At 41.4% G+C, this 23,004-nt stretch overlaps 3 protein-coding genes across 4 annotated transcripts; 2 read left to right on the top strand and 1 right to left on the bottom strand.

Moving 5' to 3' along the window:
• The first annotated feature begins 526 nt into the window (after positions 1 to 526).
• Positions 527 to 1,950, top strand: LOC108982117 (E3 ubiquitin-protein ligase CIP8). Its single transcript, XM_018953405.2, has one exon. It carries the CDS (start codon positions 682 to 684, stop codon positions 1,753 to 1,755), a length of 1,074 nt encoding a protein of 357 aa, XP_018808950.1. The 5' UTR covers positions 527 to 681; the 3' UTR covers positions 1,756 to 1,950.
• Positions 1,951 to 2,059: 109 nt separating this feature from the next.
• LOC108982118 (DEAD-box ATP-dependent RNA helicase 28-like) lies at positions 2,060 to 7,145 on the top strand. Its single transcript, XM_035682685.1, has 7 exons — positions 2,060 to 3,267; positions 3,981 to 4,100; positions 4,178 to 4,220; positions 4,473 to 4,572; positions 5,719 to 5,801; positions 6,406 to 6,685; positions 6,924 to 7,145. Exons 2-6 carry the CDS (start codon positions 4,063 to 4,065, stop codon positions 6,481 to 6,483), a joined length of 342 nt encoding a protein of 113 aa, XP_035538578.1. The 5' UTR covers positions 2,060 to 3,267; positions 3,981 to 4,062; the 3' UTR covers positions 6,484 to 6,685; positions 6,924 to 7,145.
• Positions 7,146 to 7,452: 307 nt separating this feature from the next.
• LOC108982119 lies at positions 7,453 to 14,401 on the bottom strand. 2 transcript variants are annotated; one of them, XM_018953408.2, is made up of 3 exons: positions 14,130 to 14,401; positions 13,601 to 13,669; positions 7,453 to 11,010 (listed from the first exon to the last, which is right to left on the bottom strand). In XM_018953408.2, exon 3 carries the CDS (start codon positions 10,897 to 10,899, stop codon positions 7,807 to 7,809), a length of 3,093 nt encoding a protein of 1,030 aa, XP_018808953.1. In that variant the 5' UTR covers positions 10,900 to 11,010; positions 13,601 to 13,669; positions 14,130 to 14,401; the 3' UTR covers positions 7,453 to 7,806. The 2 variants fall into 2 exon arrangements, with proteins under 2 accessions (XP_018808953.1, XP_018808951.1); XM_018953406.2 differs by lacking the exon at positions 13,601 to 13,669.
• Positions 14,402 to 23,004: the final 8,603 nt, after the last annotated feature.

The raw sequence follows: 23,004 nt of genomic DNA, 5'->3' as shown, positions 1-23,004 counted from the left end.
AAATTGATACTATAACTAAAAGTTAAAATTTTAGTCAAATTTTAGACTCAACAATGTTTTAAGTTGAGAAAGATGGCCAACAAAGAGAGAAATACAGAAAGTAATAGACGAAAACAAGAATTTGCTGAAAAAATAAGGGTTAAAATCGTCAAAAAATATGAGACGAAAAAATATTGTTCTTAAATATATAAACACATACAGAATTCATAAAAACCCATAAAAAAAGCAAAGCGAAAATTTCTGTTTCAAATCTTCCGCATCTAAAATATATTTCTTCAATAATTAATAACCGCATATTATTAAAGCAATAATAATAAAAAAAAAATTGTGAGAGAAAATTGTCCAATATTGATGCGAAGGAACGGCATGTAACCATGGCGGCACTGGTAGACCCACCAGAGAAACTCGACAAAAGTTCAGCATTAACTGCCTCGATTGTTTTTCAAATCCACGTAATCACGCTGTCATTCCCATCGAACGGCTCTAAATGCAAGGCAAACCACCACCTAACTATATCCACACTTAACCTTTAATTGCACACTCGGCGAACCAGTCCTCAAAAATCTAATCCAACCCCAATTTCCCTAGAGCTCCCCCAATACCCCCCACCCTTTTTTCTTCGCCTCCACCTCGTGCCGGGTTTGCCTCGGCCGTATCGGATTAACACTAACCCGAAACACCATGGCCGGAACCCCTTACCAGACACCGACGGAGCCAGTTTCCGACACGGAAACCTTGCAGTACTGGTGCTACCACTGCGAGAAACGTGTCTCTATCGAAACCCTAGACAATCTCCCAGATGTTATCTGCCACGAGTGCAAGAACGGCTTTGTCGAATCCCTTCCTGCTACGTCGCGTCCGCCGTCGGCTTTACCTTCTGGATCATCCGATCAGGCTGAAGATCCGTTTCTGGGCTCGCAATTTCTTCAGGTCCTCCGTATGATGGCGCAGGCCGCGCGTGAAGACCACCCGCCTCCTCCACCACCTCGGGACCATTCGCCTGATGACGATTTTCTCCGGATTGAGCTCGATGGATGGGATAATGATGAAGAAGACGAAGATCCGAACAATACTGAGTTTCAAAATCAAGAGGCAGAGGATGGCGACGAAGCAGACGAAGAAGAAGATCGATCTGACAACGAGGACCAGGAAAATCAAGATCAACTAGAGAGAGATGAGGATGAGGAAGATATGCGGCGAAGGCGGCGTGATCTGCTGCGAGTTCGGATCCAGGACTTTGTGCCCCGGGCAAGGAGCGGGCGGAACCGGATCTTGGACTGGGCCGAGATTCTGATGGGCATGGAGGACACCTCCATCGAATTTCGTCTCGAGGTTCCTGAATCGGACCGATACGTCGGTAATCCCGAGGATTACGTGGACGCAGATGGGTACGAGGCGTTACTGCAGGCCTTGGCGGAGAACGATATATCCGCAAGGAGAGGGCCCCCACCAGCGGCCAAATCAGCCGTTTCAACTTTACCGACGGTGAAGATTGCGTCGGAGGACCAGGCTTTGGTCTGCGCTATATGTAAGGACATGGTCAACGTTGGCGAAACGGCCACGAAATTGCCCTGTGCGCATGAGTACCACGGCGATTGCATTGGCCCGTGGCTGGGATCCCGAAACTCTTGTCCGGTTTGTAGATTCGAGTTGCCAACGGATGATCCGGAGTACGAGGAGGAGAGGAAGAAGAAAGTTTGGGCGAGTGCCTCTGGAGCTTCCGGTTCCGGTGGAGATAATTCTGGTTCAGGTTGATTCGAATCGGTATGCACCCTTTTTTGTGGGGAATGTTAAGTTGTTTATGAACGTTGGGTTGTTTGTTTACTAGTATATTAGAGTTGAGAAATGTTTCCGTTTCTTCTGAATGTAAATAGTATTTAACTCAAGTTGGTGTTGCTTATGTTCAATGTCATCCCTTTATAAATAAAGTTCTGAGATTATCTTGCACTAGCTTAGCCTGTTTAGCACGAGTAGAAGCTTTAGATTCAACCTCTGCGGCTTCAATTTGATTCTCAAACCGTTCTTGTTTTATACATATATCTCTTTTCTATTAAGGCAAAAGGAGACGGGTTTACAGTGGAGAGATGCTCAAACATTGATAAAGTCATTGTCCTCTAGCGAGGTTTCATGAGTGTTGGTTGGCCATTCAGTTTTGGATAATCGCAATGCATTTTTTTTGCCTGCTCTAACTACCTTTCGTGTTTGTATTGCCTGATATTATTTTGGCTATTCTCCTGCCCCTTTTCATTTCTTAGGTCGGGGCTGTTTGCCTAGGCGAATTTATATTCCATTTTCATTTGATTAGGTTCCCCCCTCCTCCCCGTGTATACTTTCTAGTTTCATCTTGGAGTCCCCAAAACTAGCAGGCCGTATGCATATCTGTTCTTATGGTATTAGCTCTCAGTTATAGTTTGATGGTTTGTCCACTCTTATATTGTGCATCCATGCCGAGTTCAATAGCAGGTGAGTGTCATTAGAACACTTGGTTTTTTTTTGTTCTTTTTCATTCTATTTTGAGTAAGGCTATTCTTCATCACTACCTGCGTCATTTTCCATAGCACTTTTGATGTGATACATTTCTCAAGTTGATGCCATTTAAGTGGTAGATATAAGAAACTCCTTGAAATATGACACACTATTTACCGGGGATGACAAGATTTGGAATGAATAGTAACATTTTTGTGCGAGAATTTAGAAAAGTTGTAATGATGAGATGAGATGAGATGAGATTAGATGAGATTAAACACTTATTGTATTTTAAAGAGGCTTAATGATTTTTATGAAGAAACTTGAAATTAATAGGATCATTTTGTATGGTATATAGTTGAAAAGTATGTATGCAGATATCCTTAAGAAGGAAGCCAAGTGATTAACTGGCTTACAATGATACTTATTTAATACCATCTGTAGAATTCCTTGGTGGACATAAAGAGACACATTTGTTGAAGTGCAATAAAAAGCTGAAACAATTGTACAATAATTGATGCATGATTAACGTCTATGGAAAAAAAAATATTGTTTGATTTAATAAGGAGTGAGTTCTATTAGGTTATTTTTTTTTTTGATCAGTCGTTCTATTAGGTTATTTGACCAAAAGAAGTTTAATTGCTTGCAAACACACGAATCATAGTATGCAATCTGTGTAAAGATGGTGGACAGATATCAATCACTTGGTTGCCTTTGGTGTTGGATAATTTCAAGTCAACTCTTTTTTTGGAGGAAGAGTCGTTCGTCTCCTCGCCCATATGAGCAATATTTCATGTTCAGGTAATGCCTCAGCTAATGTGGGAGAGAGAACAACAATAACGATGCTTTCCTTTTTTTGGCCTCAAAGTAGCCTAGTAGGCAATGCAATGCCCTTGGTAATGAAATTAGGTTATGCAGTCAGTACAATATGTGAAAAGCAGGAGTCGTCTTCGCATTCTTCGTGTTCACGTACATAACTTGTCAGAAGCACAAGTTGTTGCGTGCATGCATTGGAGTTAAATACCAAATAAGGTTGTGTGAACATAATCCAATGTGTTCACTACCTCTACTCACTTAAATTGCCTTTTGACTATATTTCTGGTTAAATTTAGTTGAAGAGGAGCCTATTTCACGTCGGAGTGGTGGGACGGTAGACTTGGGAATGCTTCAACTAAGGCTGATTATTCCCTTTGAAAATCACTGAACATATCATGTTAAAAAACAGATTGAAGAGATTTATTCATTTATTTATCTTAATCAATCTTGTTCCTTAATTTTTATAATATTACACATACAAGTACAATGATTTTTTGCTACAAACAAACTGCAACTTTCAGTAAAGATTTTGCCGCTCTCTCCCACTCCGTTATTACTCCTTTTCAAAAGCGACTCTGGAAAGGCCCAAATCTGAGTGAAGTTACAACAGGCCAAGTGAATGGCTCGGAGCTCAAATCCGGATATCGGCCCGACGTCAATAACTAAGATTTACCTGAATTCTGATTCTGATTTGGTAGGCTAAGAGAGCTGGTTCAAAGCTGAAGAGTCGAATTGTTGCTGAGCAATCAATAACTAAGTGGTCTTGAGATAATTGAGCACATGGAAGATCAAGTGGCTGCAGTTCTTCAAGAAGAGAGGTCTTAGTATTTTGGTTTTAAAACTTTTTCATCTTATTTCTCATTGGAATGCAATAATAGATTTTGAATATATACAGTGAAGCGAGAGCCCTACGAAAAGCTGAAATGGAAGCAACAAAGGTTTGTAAATTTACATATGTGCTACTTTTCATTTGAAATCATTTGTATACAGTTGTACTTCCATGGTAAATGAGTTGAATATTTGTATTTGATCTTTCTATTATTTTGACAAAGTCAGCGTTTTGAAGCTCTGTATTCTTACTCCCAAAGTATCCCATGTAATCTGATTTTTCTTTGGTTAATTGTGATTAGTTGATCGTTCAGATATATTTTTAGCTGACATAAGTTGGTGCACCTCTATGATGTGAACAGGCTGAAAATATGATTGCATATAAGGATGAAATTTATTCACGGCCCAAAAAGACCTGGTTTGTTACAGAAAGAGAAAAAGCTTGTTGCGAATGCTGTAAAGGTTATTTATAAGCACCTCCTTTTTTTTTTTTATTATTTTTCAAAATTTTGAACAGAATTAAATTTTGCATCTTGACTAGTACGTGACTTGTTGGATAAATGGTTGGCTCATCTTTTTCTGGATTATTGACAATGGCCTTGACATGGTCAATTGAAAACCACATGCGTACTTCTCAATTGTTTTTTTTTTATTGGCATGGAGTGTCCGATAACAAAGTCCCGACTAATCCCGGGGGGTGCACAGGCCTTGGCAAGGAGTCTCCCACAAATGCACCTTAGGTAATTCAAGGGGAAGTTCCTCCAGTCTGATGACCCCTAGAAATTGTTTACACCCAAGAGGATTTGAACCTTGGACCTGGAGGGAGCAATTGTGCTTAATGTCTCTGCATGATAGGTGTTGCAGTTTCAATACCACTTGATTGCTTCTGTATTCTTATAAAAAATATCGTTTCTATATGATGCAATAAAATTTTATGACTCCAGAAGCCTCCCCAGTAATGTCATTTTTTACATCACCTCTCCAAAAGGGTGCTTATACAAATGGTGTTTTGTTCTCTGCTGGATATTCAAATTCCCATGCAGCCCTTGTTGGTCAGACTGGGTTTTACTTTTTATATCTTGTATATTCTCCTTTACCAGGGTTTGCCCTTTTCTTTTGATCTTCTGTGAAATTTTGTTATTATATATATAAAGCAGATGGGTATTCTATTTTCGAGGTCCTTCTACAGTGTGATCCAAGTGTAGCTAGCCATTTTTTATGGTGAACGTCTGTCTCCCTCTCTATTGGCTCCCTGCCCCCATGCTTCTTTCCAAAACTTCCCTCTCTACTTTTTCTTTCCCCTTGTTTTGTCTTATCTCCAGTGGAGTCCTCTTTCCAAACACTTCCATTTAGGTTTTAGTTTAACTGATTGAGACATGGCATCTGCAACATTATCAACAGGCATCTTTGGAAAAAGAAAACAATCCTGGAAAAGACTTAATCAGTGTCCAACAGGCCAAAGACCTCAAAATGAATGAAAAAAGGAAGCGAGAGCGTGAGGTGCTTATATCTTGTTGTGTATCTGAACTTGTTTATTTGATGCTTTTTGTGAAAAGTTTTGTTGATATACAACATGACTTGTGCTCTTGAATGCTATATGTTGAATAGAAAATTTTGCCTCGAAGAAGCGTCGAAAATTGGAAGCAGCTAGAGAAACGTTGGAGGATAAAAATCAAATTAACAAATTAGAAGTATGTTTCTCCTGTATCTGTGTGTATTTGTTGATTCCCATAAATATTGAATAGTTCTTCTATCTTGTTAAAAAGCAGCTTTTAGCAACACAAAAATTGTCTGGATTAACAAAAAAAGATCAGAAGCTTTCTGGGACAAGTGGATGACTAAACCTATGCGTAGTACCATGAAGAATGTGCATAATTGGATATTGTAACTAAAAGAATAATGAAAATTTTGCTAGATTTTTTTTTTTAATTGCCTTTGTCAAATTTTGGTGCAGCCTTTCGATCTGCCTGTGTTTATTATGCATGCCAGCAATTCGAAATTTCTGTCTATATGATTCTTACATTGGCACATGCATCCACACTCGCACAACTTTCTCTGTGATCTGTGGCCTATCTTCTGTTTCTCGATCTTTGTAACTCAATATCTGAGCTGATTTTTGTCCAAGGTTACTTCCGCTTCTTTGTGTCAACAAAATTGCCTTGCTTGCCCTTTCAAGTGATATTATTATCAACTGCAGCTTTTTTGTTTCTCTTTTGTTACCTTACCTTTAAGTGTAGGAGGTTTTATTAAGTTTGTTATAAGGTGGCGCACACTGTCTAATTTGAAGAACTGCAGGGTAATGGGAAAATTAATAAAGAAAAGACTGGAAAGTCACTTGTCGATGTGGGCTATACCAACGGGCGAAAGCAGTGAAGGCTAAAAAGAGGGCGCAGGATGCTGGCAAGATTGTGAAGAAGACCGGTATGAAATCAAAACCTCTAACCCAAAAAACTCAATCAAGAACAGAACAGAACAGATGTGGGAGCTATTCCAGAGTGACATGGGCGAGAGAGCAGAAAAGAAACGTCAGTGCACCCAAGAGAAAATCCAAAAGTTCGTTTAAGAGCAAGTCAAGGTATATGATTTAGCTTGCAATCCTTTTCACCTTTCTAGTTTATATTTTAATTGAGGACTATGTTTAGATGCTTATGTGGTGGAGCCGTTGCCAGGTATCTTCGCCCATTGTTTGGGATCTCAAGTATACTTACCGTTGTATCCTATTTATAGTGTCAGGGAATTTGCATTGATAATGTTTTAATGCCACAATGCTTGCTGCATGGGAAAACTCAGTGTTATTCAATTTCTTTCTCCAGGTACAAGCCCAGGTAGCACTATCAAGTCGGTGGCTAAGATTTCCTATAACATACCTCCGTGCGAGGAATGGACTTTCTATGGAATTTTCATTTGGACATTCATTATCATCATTTTGTTTGTTTTATAAATTATTACGATGTAACGTCAAAGTGTAACATTAGCAGTAAAGAAGAAAAGGTTGAGGTTTCCAAACGTTTATGAAACTTGAGATTTTTATTTTGCTCTCCCTGCAATATGAAGTCTAGTCTAGACCTACCACCGCTAGATCGTAGACCAGAATTATTATATAAAGTTGCACCAATGTTCGCCTGGATCCCAACCAGGAGAGCTGTCAATTAGGTGCCACAGATGAAACTCGAATACGTTCCATGCGGTTTCCAGTAGAACCAATTCCAAACGTGAAATTTTCAGGCCCCGTGTCCAGAAAATTCTAGCAGTTAAGTTCGTGACAGATAAACTATTGAGAAAAGCCATACGTGTAACGAGAACTCGATTTATTCTCTCGAAACTTGGAATGGGAGCACCATAAAACAACGTAAAAAACAGAGGGTTCCTATAAATTTCTGTGATATAGAGAGAGAGAGAAATTACAGCTAAATGTACCAAGCCTTCCATGACTACGATGGCCATCTATGAAACACAGAAAAGAGAGTAAATCAAAGTTAAAACATTAAACCTAACTTTTTCCCTTCAGCAATTAATGGCAAGAATCATATTACATTCACAATTCCCCTGGCTTTATTCAGTTATAATTCCCCTCCCACTAAAGCCAATGGCTCACCTAATATTCTGGATCATTCGAGGCATTGAAGCATCAATTTGCTTGGTTGGATTTATGAACTGATTCACAGAAAGGAAGAAGCATAGACAAATAAAACGCTTCTATTTCCACGGAGGCTGCTGGTGTTTATAGTTAAATGGGTAGGGTTCCCATGCACTATCTGGTTCCTTTCTTTTAGCACCATTCCCAGAGCTTGAAGAGGGTTGTTGTAAGTTGGTTCTCAGGTGCTCCTCCATAGACCTGGCTGGACCAGGAATGAAAAGCTGCCTCAAACCCCCCGATTCTCTATTCCCTCCCTCCATCATGAACCCAGTATTCAGGTCAAAATTTGGGCGAGACTGTCCAGCATTGCTTATACCTGGCTGCTGTACACCACTCATGCTCATGATGAATGCTGACTGTGGGTAGGCAGGCGGAACAGCTGATGCAGACCCCACAATTTGTGGGACAACGGTGGCTCCTCTAGAATCCATCATATAGGGGATTGAGCCAGCAGCACCATAAATAGCTGGGGAGAAAGACATGGTGGGTCCTGTTGTCAATCCCATGTTCCCAAAAACAGGAGAATGGGTATAAGACATTGTAGGACCCATCCCCAAAACACCCCCTGCTCTAGTCATGCTAGCATCCATTGTAGGCTCTGTAGACTTGCCATTTGGCAAAGATGGAGTTTGAGAGGTGAAATCTTTCCTATTGACTTCCACTCTAGTGCCCATGAGAGAAATAACAGGAGCATATGGTTTAGGTCCTCCATACTCATTTACAAATTGAGAAGACTTGCTAGGCCCGTGATCCAAAGTGTCACTGTGAATATTAGGTCTGTCATTCAAATCAATGTTCCTCAAAAAAGGCTGCATTGACGAAGATGACGAGGCAGGGGATGGGCTGCGATGGTTATTGCGGTTGTTGAAGAGCTGTTCTCCCATAATTGTATCCAGAATTGGAGCATCCCCATCATCACCAATACAGTTCAAATCCAACTTTAGCCTCCCTGATCTCATTGAGCCCACTTCAACTGAAGATTCCCCAGAAGGAAGGCCAGATGATGCGGGAATTTGTTTTCCCAACTCATCTCCACCTTCAGCCACATTCAAATCAAAGTCAAGGCAATCATGCCTCTGCTTTGAAGCATCATTAGTTCCTCCAATAGAAAGAGTCGTCCTATCACCATCTAGATTTCTGCGGGGAGATGCTGGGCGGAAAGCGCTAGTAGCAGCACTTCCTTTCCATCCAAGACTCCCCTCAAACTGCAAAGGGGCTACAGGTAATCCAGGAACTGCTGTTGGCCTTGAAGCAGCAACCAAAGAAATCGGTGTAGAGGAATTCACTGGACAATCTGTTTCATCAGAGGATACTTCTTGATTCAGATCAAAGTCACACGGGCCCTTCTCTATGTTAACCTCTGGTTCTTGAGCCGCTTCAGTCACCTGAGAGGACTCCATATCATGAGTAGAATTTTCTGGTCCATTGTCCAGATTAGCTGAATTAATTGAGCCTTCATCCCCCTCAAGATTTTTCTCCACAGAATGACTTTGCCCAGTTGGTACTGTTGGTACCTCCTCTTGTGGTTCATCTATTGGGAGCTCATGCTTTCCATTTATAGACTCTGGGCTATCTGGCTGCCTGATTCCACCTTCTGATGTTTTCTCCGAAGATGAGCTGCTGAAAGGTTCTCTATAATCCACCACCTCTCTCTCTACTTCTTGAGCAACCTGCCGAGCAACTTCTAGGGCATCAACTATGCCATACTCGCGTTCAATATTGAACCTTCTTTTGTCAATCACATCAGGATTCTTGATATCCATTGCTGCTTTAGGAAAATCAGAAGCTTTCATTAAATCATCGCCATCATCACTTGTATGCTCCTTATCTTCGTCAGCTTCAACAGTGTCTTCCATCCTAGAGAAACTAGTATCTAAATCCTCAACTTTTCCTGAAATACCTCCATTGGCAGACAAGTCCTGAAGAGCATTAGAACAACATTCACTGCCTTGACCAGTAGTCTTGAATATGTTTCCACTGCAATGCTTTATAACTCTTGTATCATCTAACCCACTCTTAGAATCAGAAGCAGGTGTCTTCACATCACCAACGGCACTGATTTTTGAACAGACATCTCTCTCACCTGCAGCAACACTGTTCTGCAAAGCAGGTTCCCTCACAATCTTCTGCATACTTGCATCATCATCACCTGTACAAGCACCTCCAGATTCTGATGCATCCGAAGTAGAAGAGATCTCAGCCATGCCCAACTTATCTGAAGAATTTTCAAATTTGTGCACCTGCTTTTCGTTTTTAGATTGCTCATTCAAATTTAAAACGTCAGAAAGTACCGCATCATCAGTGCACTGCTTTGTAACTGGAACCCCACAAGCCCCAGTAGAAGTGGTTCCTTCTGCAGCATGTATGGGCAATACTTCCTTTATAGAAGGATTTTCTTGTAGTGTGTTTGACAAGGAGGCTAAAGGGTCAGGATTTCCATCTTTAGCATCCTCATGGTCCAGTTTTTTGTGGGAACCAGGCTGATCATTATGAGTTGGAACGTGTAGATCTTCACTCTTTTCTGGCTGAAGCTCATCTGATCTTCTCAATGGCAAAATTTCATCTTTGGCATGTTCGAACACGCTATTTTCTTCATTAACACTTCCTCTGGTGATGGGATTATCTAAAGTAGATTGCCCACCATCCTCTTCAGCAAGCCTTCTACTTTTATCCTCAACATTCTGGAGAATTGAATCAGAATCCTCACCCTGCTTCCAGCTATCAAATAAAATTCTTGCTCTATCCTGAACCTTAGAGCTATTGTGGCCAAGAAGATTCTTGACAGTAATCCAAATCCCTGAAGATATTGATCTCTCATTGTCTATTTGAAGCTTTTCAAGTGCTCGTAGCAGAGCAGTGATTGACTCTTCCACGAAGCTGTCACTTGTGTCATTACCAAAATTTTGAGTATCCTTCAACCATCCATCAATATACCCAAGCCCATCTAACTGAATAAAAAGATCAAGACAATCTTTATTCTCAGTGGCAGCAATAGTACTTGCAACAGCAGCCCACTGCCTGGTTGCATCGCCAACATTCTTCATGACAGAATCTTTCTCCTTCTGCATTACATTGAGTAGTTCTGCAACTCGAGATGGGACAGTGAGCCCATCTTTCATCTCAGTCAAGGTAAAGAAATCCTCCAGAGTCATCCTGCTTCAAACACCAAGTTTCCAAGCATCAAATAAATCCTTGAGACATGCTGACACTTTTTTACCCATTGGAAACTGCAGTAAAATCTCAGGACAGTGTTCACCAATTACCTGCAGAGCATAAAATTACTGTAAGCATAACCCTCCCAACCACAACAATAAGTCATCCCCAAATTACTTTCACCCAAAGGGGGTGTAACAAGAAACCTAAAGCAGGCCTAATAAAATGTTCAACCAATCAAGTTCCGGTAACACAATCATCTTTGCAATTTTGAGTCTTTTCAAATAAACTGGTTGGCAGAGCTTGCAAATCACAACACTAACTTTGACTTTTAAGTGTATCCAGCATTTGCATATTAATTGGACACCAGGAAAAAGCCTCAGCCGTGATCAATAAATTACAAACATTAAATCTACTAAGAAAAACATAACACCAACCAAAACCAGTAAAATGAGATGGATTTTTTTTTTTTTAATCGATAAATAAATATTTATTGTGCATAAAATAGACAAAGGCCCAAGTATATGGGACATATACAAGAGCATTGCCTATCATGCTAGTTTAGCGATACTTATCAAAAAGTTAATATTTTCACAACGATAATGTTTAACTCGGCAAGTGTCCAAAAAAAAACTGTTGATCTTAAAATATTTGAGTCAACTTCAAAGGGAGAGATCGATTAGGGAAATTAACTAACCTAGTTAGGAATTCAATCAACAAATTAGGAAAAATCAACTTCAATCCCTACTTTGTTCCTCCTCCTGGATGAGATGCCGAAAGAGTTTTCCAAGTATATATTCATAAAAAAGTACTCATCTCCACAAAATTATTTATTTAAAGAAGTCCAAAACTCATGAGAGGATGAAACACGAGAAAATAATAATACATGAGCAGGAACATTAGTATTTGCGTATCCATTGATTCGGATTAAAGCATTTTTTTAAAGCATCACAAGGTACACATTTATTTTGGTGGTAATTTGTAATATTAAGGGTAGTTTAACTGGATAAGAGTATGCATTAGTTCAAGTCATCACACCTTCAATAAGTCATGTGAGCACTTGAATCAAGTATACTTACTTTTTGGCACATTTCTATGGTCAGATACAGTTGACTTTCCTATTTGTTTCATTGCCAGTTTACAAATTTGGAAAACAGAAATTTTACAGTATAATGCCCCATACACGGCAAGCTTGAACATTAACTAAACAAAAAAAAAAAATGACAGGTAAATTAAAGTTTCGTTGAAAAAAGTAAATAGGCATAGCCCCAAGTACACAGGAAGTATACAACTGAGCACACCTAGTTACCATTAACTAAACAAAGTTCTGATCTAATTCAAATTAAACAAAGGACAAAAAGCTAAGGGTCTTGAGATGAGGCATCTGTGATCTGATGATAAATGGTCAAGTTACCAAGCAACTTTGGCAACATACTACAAAGTACAAACAACGTGAAGCAGCTAACATGTTAAAGACGAACATAAATGATGAAGTCAAAAAACTCAGAAAAGTACAAGGGCATTCATTGATTACACAACTTCAAAAGAAATTAAGCCTTTATACAAAATCCAAGAATAATAAAAACGAAATAAATTTGCCCAATCAGAAAGTAGAATGAACAAAAAAGCCGCCAGAACTATACTAATAGACATACATAAGAAGACCATACACCATATATGGGATAAGAATAAGTTAACAGAGACTATGAATCCACACAAATGCAAGGCCAAACCCAACAAATTAAAAACCTTCACAAGAACTAACTAACCCCACAAAAGGGTCTTCTAGATTTTTTTCTTTAAAAAGGGACGAAAGTTGATCACATTTTACACAAGGACGATGACTTCTAGAGCATATTCAATTACTAATGGTCCTACCAAAAGCAGCCATAGTAATGCAGGAACTGGTTGTCAGCCCCAATTGAATTCCATGCATAATACAACTGTGCTGTTGCCTTTGGACAATGTGACATTACAGACCCCAAATTAAAAGATCTAATTTAGGTTCTCTTGGTAAATATTGGGCTTTTATCATGCTTGGTAAATAAGAGCTGCTAAATTAAAATGTAAGATTAGATCATCAGTTGTCCAACGACTTTCTAGGAGGTGTTGAGATGATATGTACGCCATAGATTAATAAACAAATTATGTCTGTGGGAGACTTTCTTAGGCTCTTTTGAATATTAATTCTCAGCTACCTTTATTGGGCTTTTGCAGGTTTAGTCATTTGTGTCTTTCCCTGTATGTAACAAATAAACCATGCAATGGACATAAAATGAAAACCTTTTTTCTTACTTTAATCCGTCAACCACTGAAGAAGACAACATTCCTGTGTTGCATGTAAGCCCAATAAAGAAATACCAAGTATAATAACATCTGTCAATATGTGTTGCAAACCACTTTCTAATGTACGGAAGTCCCGTTCTTTCAAATGAAAATATTAACAAGAATACAAGGCAAAGAAAAAAAAAGACTGAATCAGGCTCGCATTTATAACAAAACACACGTGCATGTCCATCGATCAAAAAGAAAAAAAAAAAAAGATTGAGGTTCATTCAAACCTATCATTTAAAAATAGTTTCCACTCTCCCAAATCATTTTGGCTGAAGTTCACAAAATTTTTAATTAGGGAAAAATAATGAAGTGGAAAACTTCAAAAGGAAATGAAGAAGTCCAAACATTTGAAAGAATTCAAATCACCTGATATTTTAATGCCTTGAAATGCCGAGAAAGTTGAAACTGAACCGCCAAGAAAAAGGTGATTCAATCCTGAATCGACCGCAGGGCCAACATATCAAAACCCGAAAAACAAGCTATATGTGAATGGAACATTAACAAAACTCAGACTTGCTAGATCAAAAGCAAGCATATATTCTAAACCAAACAGCTCGAAACCATACAGAAACACTTTCATCTTCTCTGAAATAATACACTCCCAAAAAAGGCAAAAAAAAAAAAAAACACACAAATTAGCATAGGCATAGAGCACCAAAACCCTAGAATTCAAAAATAGCAGAAACAAGAGGACGAAGAATCCTTGGGTTGATGGCACGTTTCAGACGTGATATGAAGATAAACAAATTTGAGAATTATACAAAAGAAATAATTATAATTAATGCTTTCGGGCAGGGTGATTAATGACGCTAATAATCGGAAATTAATAAATATCACAAAAATTAAAATGCAAAAAGAGAAGAAATAATTACAATCGAGGCGTGTAATTCTTTACCTTGGTCAATGAATTCGAAACCCTAGCTCCGACTCGGCCTTCACAAGGAGTAGCAGCTTAGCTCAGCTTCCTCTCTGTGTACCTCTCTATCGGTACACTTTCTGTATCTTTCTATGGCTTGGATTTCGCTCACGCTCTTCGCAAAACCCTCGCTTTGTTCTCCGTGAAGCTAATTTTTGTTATTCCCGAACCAGAGAAACGCTCAACGTTCCCAAGTTTTTTTCCTACCTCGTAAATGCTTTTTGTTTTTTAAATTTCCGTCTCTCTCTCTCTCTCTCTGTTTTTGTTTTTAAGGTTTTTCTGGGTCGGCCGGTTTTGCTTTCCAATTGGTAAACCATACTGCACGTGAGGAGCGTTGGCGCAGGCAGTGACTCGGGCTAATCGGCTCGGGAAGGACCGGATGAACCGGTAACGTTGGGGGGTGGGGGGGTTTTAGGGAACGTGAAAACATAATAATAATAATAATAATAGATTTTTGGAAGAAAATAGTTTATGAGGTTGGACACGGTCTCAGCCCAAAAGGAAGAAAGTACGTGAGTTACTTGGATGGTCATCGCTGTCTCAGTTGGTCCATATGAGTCACATGCCGCCACACGTGATAACTTTTTAATTAAGAAAAAATGGAGTTGTGCAACGGAGGAGAAGAGGGGCATGGTACGATGTATTAATATCCCTCTTAAACACCCATTAATGCGTAGTACATGGAGAATACTAAAACTATGGGGGCGAATATATATATATATATATATTTTTTTTTCCCTAAAGGATTCACACATTGTCATATTTAAGCTTGGATAGCATATATTCGATCCAAAAAGGAGGATAATAGTTATTACTAGCTTTTCTTTTTCTTCTTCTTCTGTTTTTTTTTTTTTTTTTTTTATTTGCAGTCATTGTCTTGAAGGGCTAGTGCCTTGGTTTGATTTTGGAGGTGGCGTGCTGAATGTTGATTGAACTGATGAAGACCATCATTGATTTGTATCTTCCATGTACCAAATACATATATGTATATATATATATATATATATATATGTATACTCGAATCTAGAATTCAATATATCTATATCATCTTGTACATTACATTTTTACCCCAATTACAACCAAGGCCTAAATCATGTTAATTGATGTGGATCAAATGCAGATTGCATGTGATAATATAGAAAAAAACTTTATTCAACCGGTGTATGCAACCGCTCCACATCACTTTAATAAAACGGTGTGTTTTAATTAAAGCTTGCAATAGGTGATGAGATGAACTACACTACTAGCATTTGATATGTCATCTTTAACGAGACGTTAAAGTCAAAACACACTGTTTTGACTCTCTTCTCCTTCCATTTGATAGTCTTCTCATTTTCTCTTCTCCTTCTAAGCTTTTTCCTTTTCTATCTTCTAATTTGACTCATTCCCTCTTTTAAGCTTGTTTTCTGCAAGGTCATCGACACCGAGACCGAGACTGTGTCTGGTTGGTTCTAGTGCTCGTCGTTTCGGCTAGACCTTCTGGACCCAAAAGATGTGGTCTTAACGCCAATACAATTCCCCAACTGTGAGGACGCCTGCCTAGAGCTCAAGAAGGACCTTGCGCTAAGCTAGATTATGATTGAACCGCTTGGACGAAGGGCAGTGAACCTCTCAAGCCACAAGGCAGTGTCGGTTCAGCAGTACTACTTGAGCAGAGAGATACACATACGTTTCGTGACGTTCTTGACCGGTGAAAGAGGATCCTCGTTAGAGTTCGTATAGTGTGGGATTGTGGTAACATGTGGCGCGTCGGGGGGAGGGGACCTGCAATTGAGGGAGGTAAGCTTACAGGTGGAAAACATGGATGGGAAGCATTTGAACGAGATTGATAGTTTGGCACTACTTGGGATGGTGTTGGAGGATAAAAAGGGAAGGAAGAGGAGGAGGGAAAGAAAATGTATCAAGATTATTTGGAGAGAAAAGAGGGAGAGAAAAGCGAGAAAGCTGGGAACGGAAGGGACATTAGACACATTGATTATGGCATTTGGGGTATTGGTATTTTTCAGTTTTTGGATGTTCGTCTTGTGCAAATAAAATCATTTATGTGAGGGAGGTTGCTCCTCCCACAGCGGGCTGAGATGCGAGGGCCTAGCCCACGGGACGGCCCAACGATTGGAAACCAGGATAAAGGATAAGATGGGCCAGGCTTGAGGGGCAGGCCTGACCTAGGAGACACAGGGAGGAACCAAAATGTTGCACACATCAAAGTGTGAGCCTTCCAAGCCAGAAGACCTGAGACCTTGAATGGTTGACAAACCACGCACACAAAGTCAGAGGCGGCCACTGTCACCCCTAAATAACTGACGACAAGACAGATTATGAGTGAAGGGCTGCCAAGACAGAGGACATCGCATTTAATGACTGACGGGATTGACATGCCAAGACAAATGTGGGCGCAGACCCGTCGGGGTGGCCACAATCAAGTATGGCAGGCCTGTTGCTTGTCAGAAGGAAGGACGACAATGCAATTCAAGTACGAAGTGGCATGACCATGATTGATTTGGCAAGAGATTGCCCTGCACTAAGGCCTCCCAAGTATGCCAACACACTACTGCTGATAGGTATTGGACCACCACAATTAGATACATATACTCATTCCCCAGGGGCTGGGAGAAGGAATGATTATTCTTCCTCTCTAAAAAACGAATCCTCAAGATTGGCATTGACATAGACATCGGAGGTGACCCTCACCACCCTGAGCCTCCATCTCTTCCATCCCTGCTAGTGAACCATGAGAACATTGAAGTTGCTCAGGTCACAAAATACGACATCAACAGTGGCTCCGTAAGTGGGATATATCCTATAGAAGAATGTCCTTCGTATGCTGGCAACCATACGTTTCTAGGCCACGCGAAGAGAAGAAGACCAATCTGGGACTATGAAAGCAAGACTCATTGAAATGGGAGATACAATAAAGAAGCTGACTAATGAGGAGTTGGAAGGAGGATCAGACACAGCCAGAACGAACACGCCAAGTCGCGGCACTCCCCAGAAATCAACACAGCTGAGGAAGAAAGACGATGTATGCACCACAAACTCCGGGAGCTTGGGGAAAAATACATAGAAATGGTCAAATGGATGGGCGCGTCATTTTCTATAGATCAGCTACTCATTAGCACGGACTTGCCATATAGTGTGAAGATCATGAAAGACCCAAATTCAAAGTCCCCCAGATGGAGACATACAACGAGTCCAAGGACCCACTAGAACACTTGGAGACGTTCAAGACCCATATGATCCTTCACGGTTTCTCGAATGAGATCGCGTGCCGAGCCTTCCTGCTAATAGTGAAGGAAGCAGAAAAGGCTTGGTTCGGATCCCTACCACCAAGATTCTTCGATAGCTTCGGTGAGTTGGCGCGCCTGTTTCTAACGCAGTTCATGGCAAGTTGAAAGAGGAGACAATCTGCCGCCTACCTCATGACAGTCAAATTGCACAATAACGAAAGCCTCAAGGCATACCTATCCCAATTTAATCGAGAGCACATGATTTTAGACAACCAAGATGAGAATATCACCTTGGTGGCCCTCTGTTGGGGGATCTGGCCGCGAAAACCCGTTCATGACCAAGTTGGCAAGAAAAACCCTTAGAACTCTGAGGGAATTCATGAACCTTGCCGACGGCTTTATCAATGCCGAAGACACCCTCTAGACTTTGATGGCTTCCTGAAAGACCAAACTAGAACTGTCGGATTGAGTAGCAAGACGAACCATGAGAAGAACAATAAGGGCCCACAGGAGGCCAAAAGAAGAAACGAGGTGCTGACTTGAGCGCATGGTGGGACCCAAGTGTATTTAAGTATAACCGTGGAAGGTGAGCGCACCCCAAGCTCGCGTGGGGGGACCTCAACAGAGTCAGGAGACCCGTAGATACTACACCTACCACCAGACCAACAAACACCAAATGAAGGATTGTTACACTCTGAAGCGAAGGATGGAGGAATTTAGGAGCTTGCTAGAACAAGGCAGCTAAGGGGGAGGGAAAATGAGCTCACAGGGCCCCGGCGAAGCGAAAGCATGAAGAGATAGAGGACCGGAGCCTGCAGCACTAAAGCCCGACCAAGGATGACAACCTAGTAAGCGAAATTCGCATTATCGGTGGGGGATATGCCTATGGGGGACCCACTTCATCAGGATGACACCCTTAGGGCCCGATACGAGAAAATATTGACAACTAAGAGAACCGCGACCGGGTCAAGGAGGCATATAGTAGGAGCCACCATAATAGTTACCAAGAAAGACGAAGAGGGGATCCTCCACCCCCATGAAGATGCCTTGGTGGTCATTGTGCAGGTCACCAACTTTATTTCACGAATAGTCCTGATCGACAATGGCAGCTCTACCGACATCCAATTATGGGAAGTGTTTGTCGGAATGAGGATCAATCTCGACCGCCTGTACCCGGCCTCGATGCCCTCAAGGGTTTCATGGGAGATGTGGTCCAACCAGTGGGGACCATCACTCTGCCTGTTCTGGCTGGGAAAGCCCCAAAAACTTCTGCGACACTAACTGACTTCTTAGTAGTGAAGGCCCTATTCTCGTACAACGTAATATTGGGCCATCCGACCCTGAACAGTCGAAGCACGATGACGTCAACATATCATCTCAAGATGAAATTCCCTAAAAACTCGGGAGTGGGTGAAGTTCAAGGTGAATAGGTGCTGGCACGAGAATGTAATGAGCGTGAGTTAAGACATGGAGGGAAGGACATCAGGACGGTTAAAAAGGCAAAGGCGACTGTGGGGCCACCACCCCCACCGACCCTGGCAAACCGGGGTGAAGAGATCCGTGATGAGTAGACCCTACGTCAAGCAAAGCTAAATGAACCCCTGGAGCTGGTTTCTATGGACCACCAAAGACCCAAATGCACTACACGGATCAGAACCAAGATGGCTCCCGAGTTGAGGCAGGCAATGAAGCGACTCCTTATAGAGCATCAGGACGTCTTTGCATGGAGCCATTAAAAGATGCTATGGATCGATAACGACATCATCGAACACCGCCTTTATGTTGATCCCCGGGCAGAAAAGTCAAGCAGAAGTGTCGAAACTTCAGTGCTGAGAAGTACACCTCCATAGCCGAAGAGGTTGGTCATCTCTTTGCGGTGAGTCTCATTAGGAAAACCTACTATCCCAAATGACTATCAAACTTGGTATTGGTCAAGAAAGCGAGCGCGAAGTGAAGAATGTGTGTCGACTTCATTGATCTAAATAAGGCTTACCCAAAGGATAACTTCCTCTTGTCTCGCATCGATTTGATCATTGATTCAATCACGAGCCACCAGCTGCTCAGCTTCATGGATGCATATTTAGACTACAACAAGATTTGCATGAGCCTGGATGACAAAGAAAAAACGGCCTTCATTACCGACCGAATACTCTATTGCTACAAGGTCATGTCTTTCGGGGCTAAAAAATGTTGGCACCACGTACCAGCATCTGGTCAACTGGATGCTCAAAGATCAGATCGGCCAAAGCATGAAAGTGTATGTGGATGACCTACTAGTCAAAAGTAAGAGGCCCGAGCAACATCTGTCTGATCTCTTAGAGGCTTTCGCAGTATTACGGTACTACAAGATGAATCTCAATTCAAAGAAATGCACCTACGGAGTGGAGTTGGGCAAGTTTTTAGGCTTCATAGTCTCCAAATGGGGAATCGAGACCAACCCGGAGAAGGTCGAAGCAATTGTAGGTATGTCCTCTCGAACATTAATGAAGTGCAAAGGATCGCAGGGCGACTGGCAGCCTTGAATCACTTCATCGCCCACTCAACCGAAAAATGTCTCCCATTTTTAAAGTCCTGAGGAAAGCGTGAAATTGGGATGCCGACTACTACCGGAAATTCGGCGAGCTAAAGGGATATCTAGCTCAAGCGCCACTTCTCAGCCAAACCGAATCAGGCGAGAACTTGACCATGTACCTAGCGGTATCACTGCATGCCGTATCTACAGCCCTGATCTGGGATGAGGAGGAAAGACAACGACTCATCTATTACACGAGTCAAGTGTTTTGCAGAGTCGAGGCGAGATACTCACGAACACATATGCTAGCGTTCACACTAGTGGTCGCTGCAGGAGACTAAGGCCATACTTCTAAGCCCACCCTATGAAGGTACTCACCAACATTCCCCTCAAGAATATATTACAGAAACTCGACACCTCCGACCGATTGATGAACTGGGCAATCGAACTAAGTGAATTTGACATAGAGTACCTCCCCGGGCAATGATTAAGGGGCAAGTGCTAGCAGATATTGTTACCAAATTTACCAACTTCATGAAAGAGATACATGTTGCATCTCAGGAAAAGCCTTAGCAGGTCTACGTCGATAGCTTGTCCTGCTGGGTTGGAGGGGGTGTAGGGGTGCACATTGTCATTGAGCTTGGTAAGGAACACAATTACGTGATAAAACTTGTCTTCAAAACAACTAACAATGAGGCTAAGTATGAGGCTCTACTAGCAGGAATGTTAGTAGCCAGGCTGCGAGAGCCACCAAGGTCGAAGTAAAAGTAGACTCCCAAGTGGTCGTCAGTCAGGTGTTAGGAGAGTTTGCCACGAAGGGTGAAAAGTTGAAAAAATACCTCCAGCAGATGGATGTAGAGTGCAACATGAGATGCCATTCCATCCGAATCCACCGCAGTGATGCGAGGCCCGGGGAGCTCCAAAATCGCCGATTTTAGTATGTCGTAGGTTCTCCTTAGCGCACAGAGGTCAGCGGCGGAAACTAACAACTCCCAGCTCTGCCCTGCCAAGTACAGGCGTCGTAAGTTGGAAGCTTTTTTAGGGGCCATCGATGATAATAAAATGGAAGAAGTGAAGCAAAGGAATGGCGAGGAGAGAACCGAGTAAACAAAGACGAGCACGAATATAAGGAAGGAAGTGAGAGAAGTAGAAGAGGTAGAAGACGAAGAGGAGAAGTAGGTTTAAATAGGGAAGGGTGTGTGACGATTTGCATGCCGCAGGAAGTGAAATGACCAGCCATAAAAAACAGAAGGGGTGTGGTGAATCCCAAGATTCTCATTCAGTGGTGTCATGGGGAACCCAACCAACACAAAGTCACGAGCAAGTATAGAGTGGGCACCATGCGCATGGAAGACATGGGCCAATGCGCTGGCGAGTGCATGGACGGACCCCCACTTACCTAGAATCTTCGGGAACAAAAGGATGGGAAGATCCCAAGGTGCTTGCAAGCCATTATGGAGGCAACCAAACCGTTGCAAGGTGTTGGGTGAGTGCAAGGAAAGATCGATTTGAAGAAAGCAGCGAAAACTATTTGAATTCTCACCACACGTAGTGGTACGAGTTCACTAGGTACTGTGAGGAAGGTTGCTCCTCCCACAGCGGGCCAATATGCAAGGGTCTGGCCCACGAGCAGCCCAACGATAGGAAACCAGGATAAGGGATAGGATGGGCCAGGTCCGAGGGGCGGGCCCTACCTAGGAGACAAAGGGAGGAACGACAATGTTGCATGCACAAAGTGTGAGCCTTCCAAGCCAGAAGGCCTGATTCCATGGTCAACAAACCACGTACGCAAAGTCAGAGGCAACCACTATCACCCCCAGATAATCAACGACATAACAGATAGCAAGAAATGGCGTGTCAGGACAGAGGCACGTCACATTTAATGACTAGCGGGATCGACATGCCACGATAATTATGGGCATAGACTCGTCAAGGTGGCCATGATTAAGCATGGAAGGCCTATTGCTTGGCAAAATGAATGAGGACAGTACAATCCGAGTACGAAGTGGCATGACCATGATCGGCTTGACAGGGGATCGCTCGCCACCAGGGCCTCCCCAGTACGCCAACGCGCTATCGCTAACAGGTAATTGGACCACCACAACTAGGTATATATACTCCTTCCCTAAGGCCAGGGGCAGGGAAAATGATGAGTATTCTTCCTTTCCAGAAAACTAATCCTTAAGATTGACACTGACTTAGGCATTGGAAGTGACCCTCACCACTATGAGCCCCCATCTTTTCCATCCTTGCGTGTGAACTAGGGAACGATGAAGTTGCTTGGGCCGCAAAACACGACATCAACAATGTTTTTATTATTTTTTTTTTCTAATTTATTTTACTAATATTTCTTTTCTTCTATGCGATTACATGAATTATACTCTGATGGTCTTCTCGGTTTCAGTTAGATGAACCAAGTCACAGTCATTCTTTCTTCCTTATGGGTTTCAATCCTTCCTTCCTTTTGGGTTTCAGTACGATGGTCTTCTCGGTTTCTCAATTTTCATTTCTCAATTTTTTTAATATTTTTTGTCAGATGCTAACGTGTCACCCGATTACGCAGCAATTCCGCATGGGTAGTTGTACATAGTAGAATTGGATAATATATCGTTGAGAAATAATAGTTTCATGTAAACATGAGATGTACATGTTATCACCCACTGTAGTGCGAACCGATCAACATCTTTTTTCCTGACTGTGCTCTTTACAACTCCATGGAAAATTAATTTTTGCAGCACGATAAAATTAATGTCTATATATATATATATGTGTGTGTGTATTCCAACAATGGGTTAGGTATAAATACTTGATTATATGTAATGTTTTTCATTTTTTCTTGCGGAATGCGCGTACATGTGACTAGCTACATTTCACGTGCTAGATAATGTTGGGAATGTTGTCGCTAGGGCTGTGCATATGTCCACCCGCACCATGAGGTAAAAATCTTGTTATCATAAGAGTTAAGAATTTTTAGTGATTTAGGCGTAATGAATAATGTTATATAGTCATAAGTTTTATAAGCATGTGTACTTTTTTTTTAAAAAGAGTGAAGTTTATAATTATAAAATTAATTAATTTTTTTTCTAAATCTCATATTTATTTTTTATTTTTTTAA

This window comes from Juglans regia, chromosome 11, assembly GCF_001411555.2.
Source record: "Juglans regia cultivar Chandler chromosome 11, Walnut 2.0, whole genome shotgun sequence".
Lineage (NCBI taxonomy): Eukaryota > Viridiplantae > Streptophyta > Magnoliopsida > Fagales > Juglandaceae > Juglans > Juglans regia.
This window is presented reverse-complemented; position numbering and strand designations above follow the sequence as displayed.

Bases quoted from the DNA above. Each gene is read 5' to 3' on its own strand.
- LOC108982117 (XM_018953405.2), top strand. From the start codon at position 682: ATGGCCGGAACCCCTTACCAGACACCGACGGAGCCAGTTTCCGACACG.
- LOC108982118 (XM_035682685.1), top strand. From the start codon at position 4,063: ATGGAAGATCAAGTGGCTGCAGTTCTTCAAGAAGAGAG. The intron at 4,101-4,177 runs GTCTTAGTATTT...GAATATATACAG, and splicing joins GCAGTTCTTCAAGAAGAGAG to TGAAGCGAGAGCCCTACGAA. The intron at 5,802-6,405 runs GTATGTTTCTCC...GAAGAACTGCAG, and splicing joins ATCAAATTAACAAATTAGAA to GGTAATGGGAAAATTAATAA.
- LOC108982119 (XM_018953408.2), bottom strand. From the start codon at position 10,899: ATGACTCTGGAGGATTTCTTTACCTTGACTGAGATGAAAGATGGGCTC.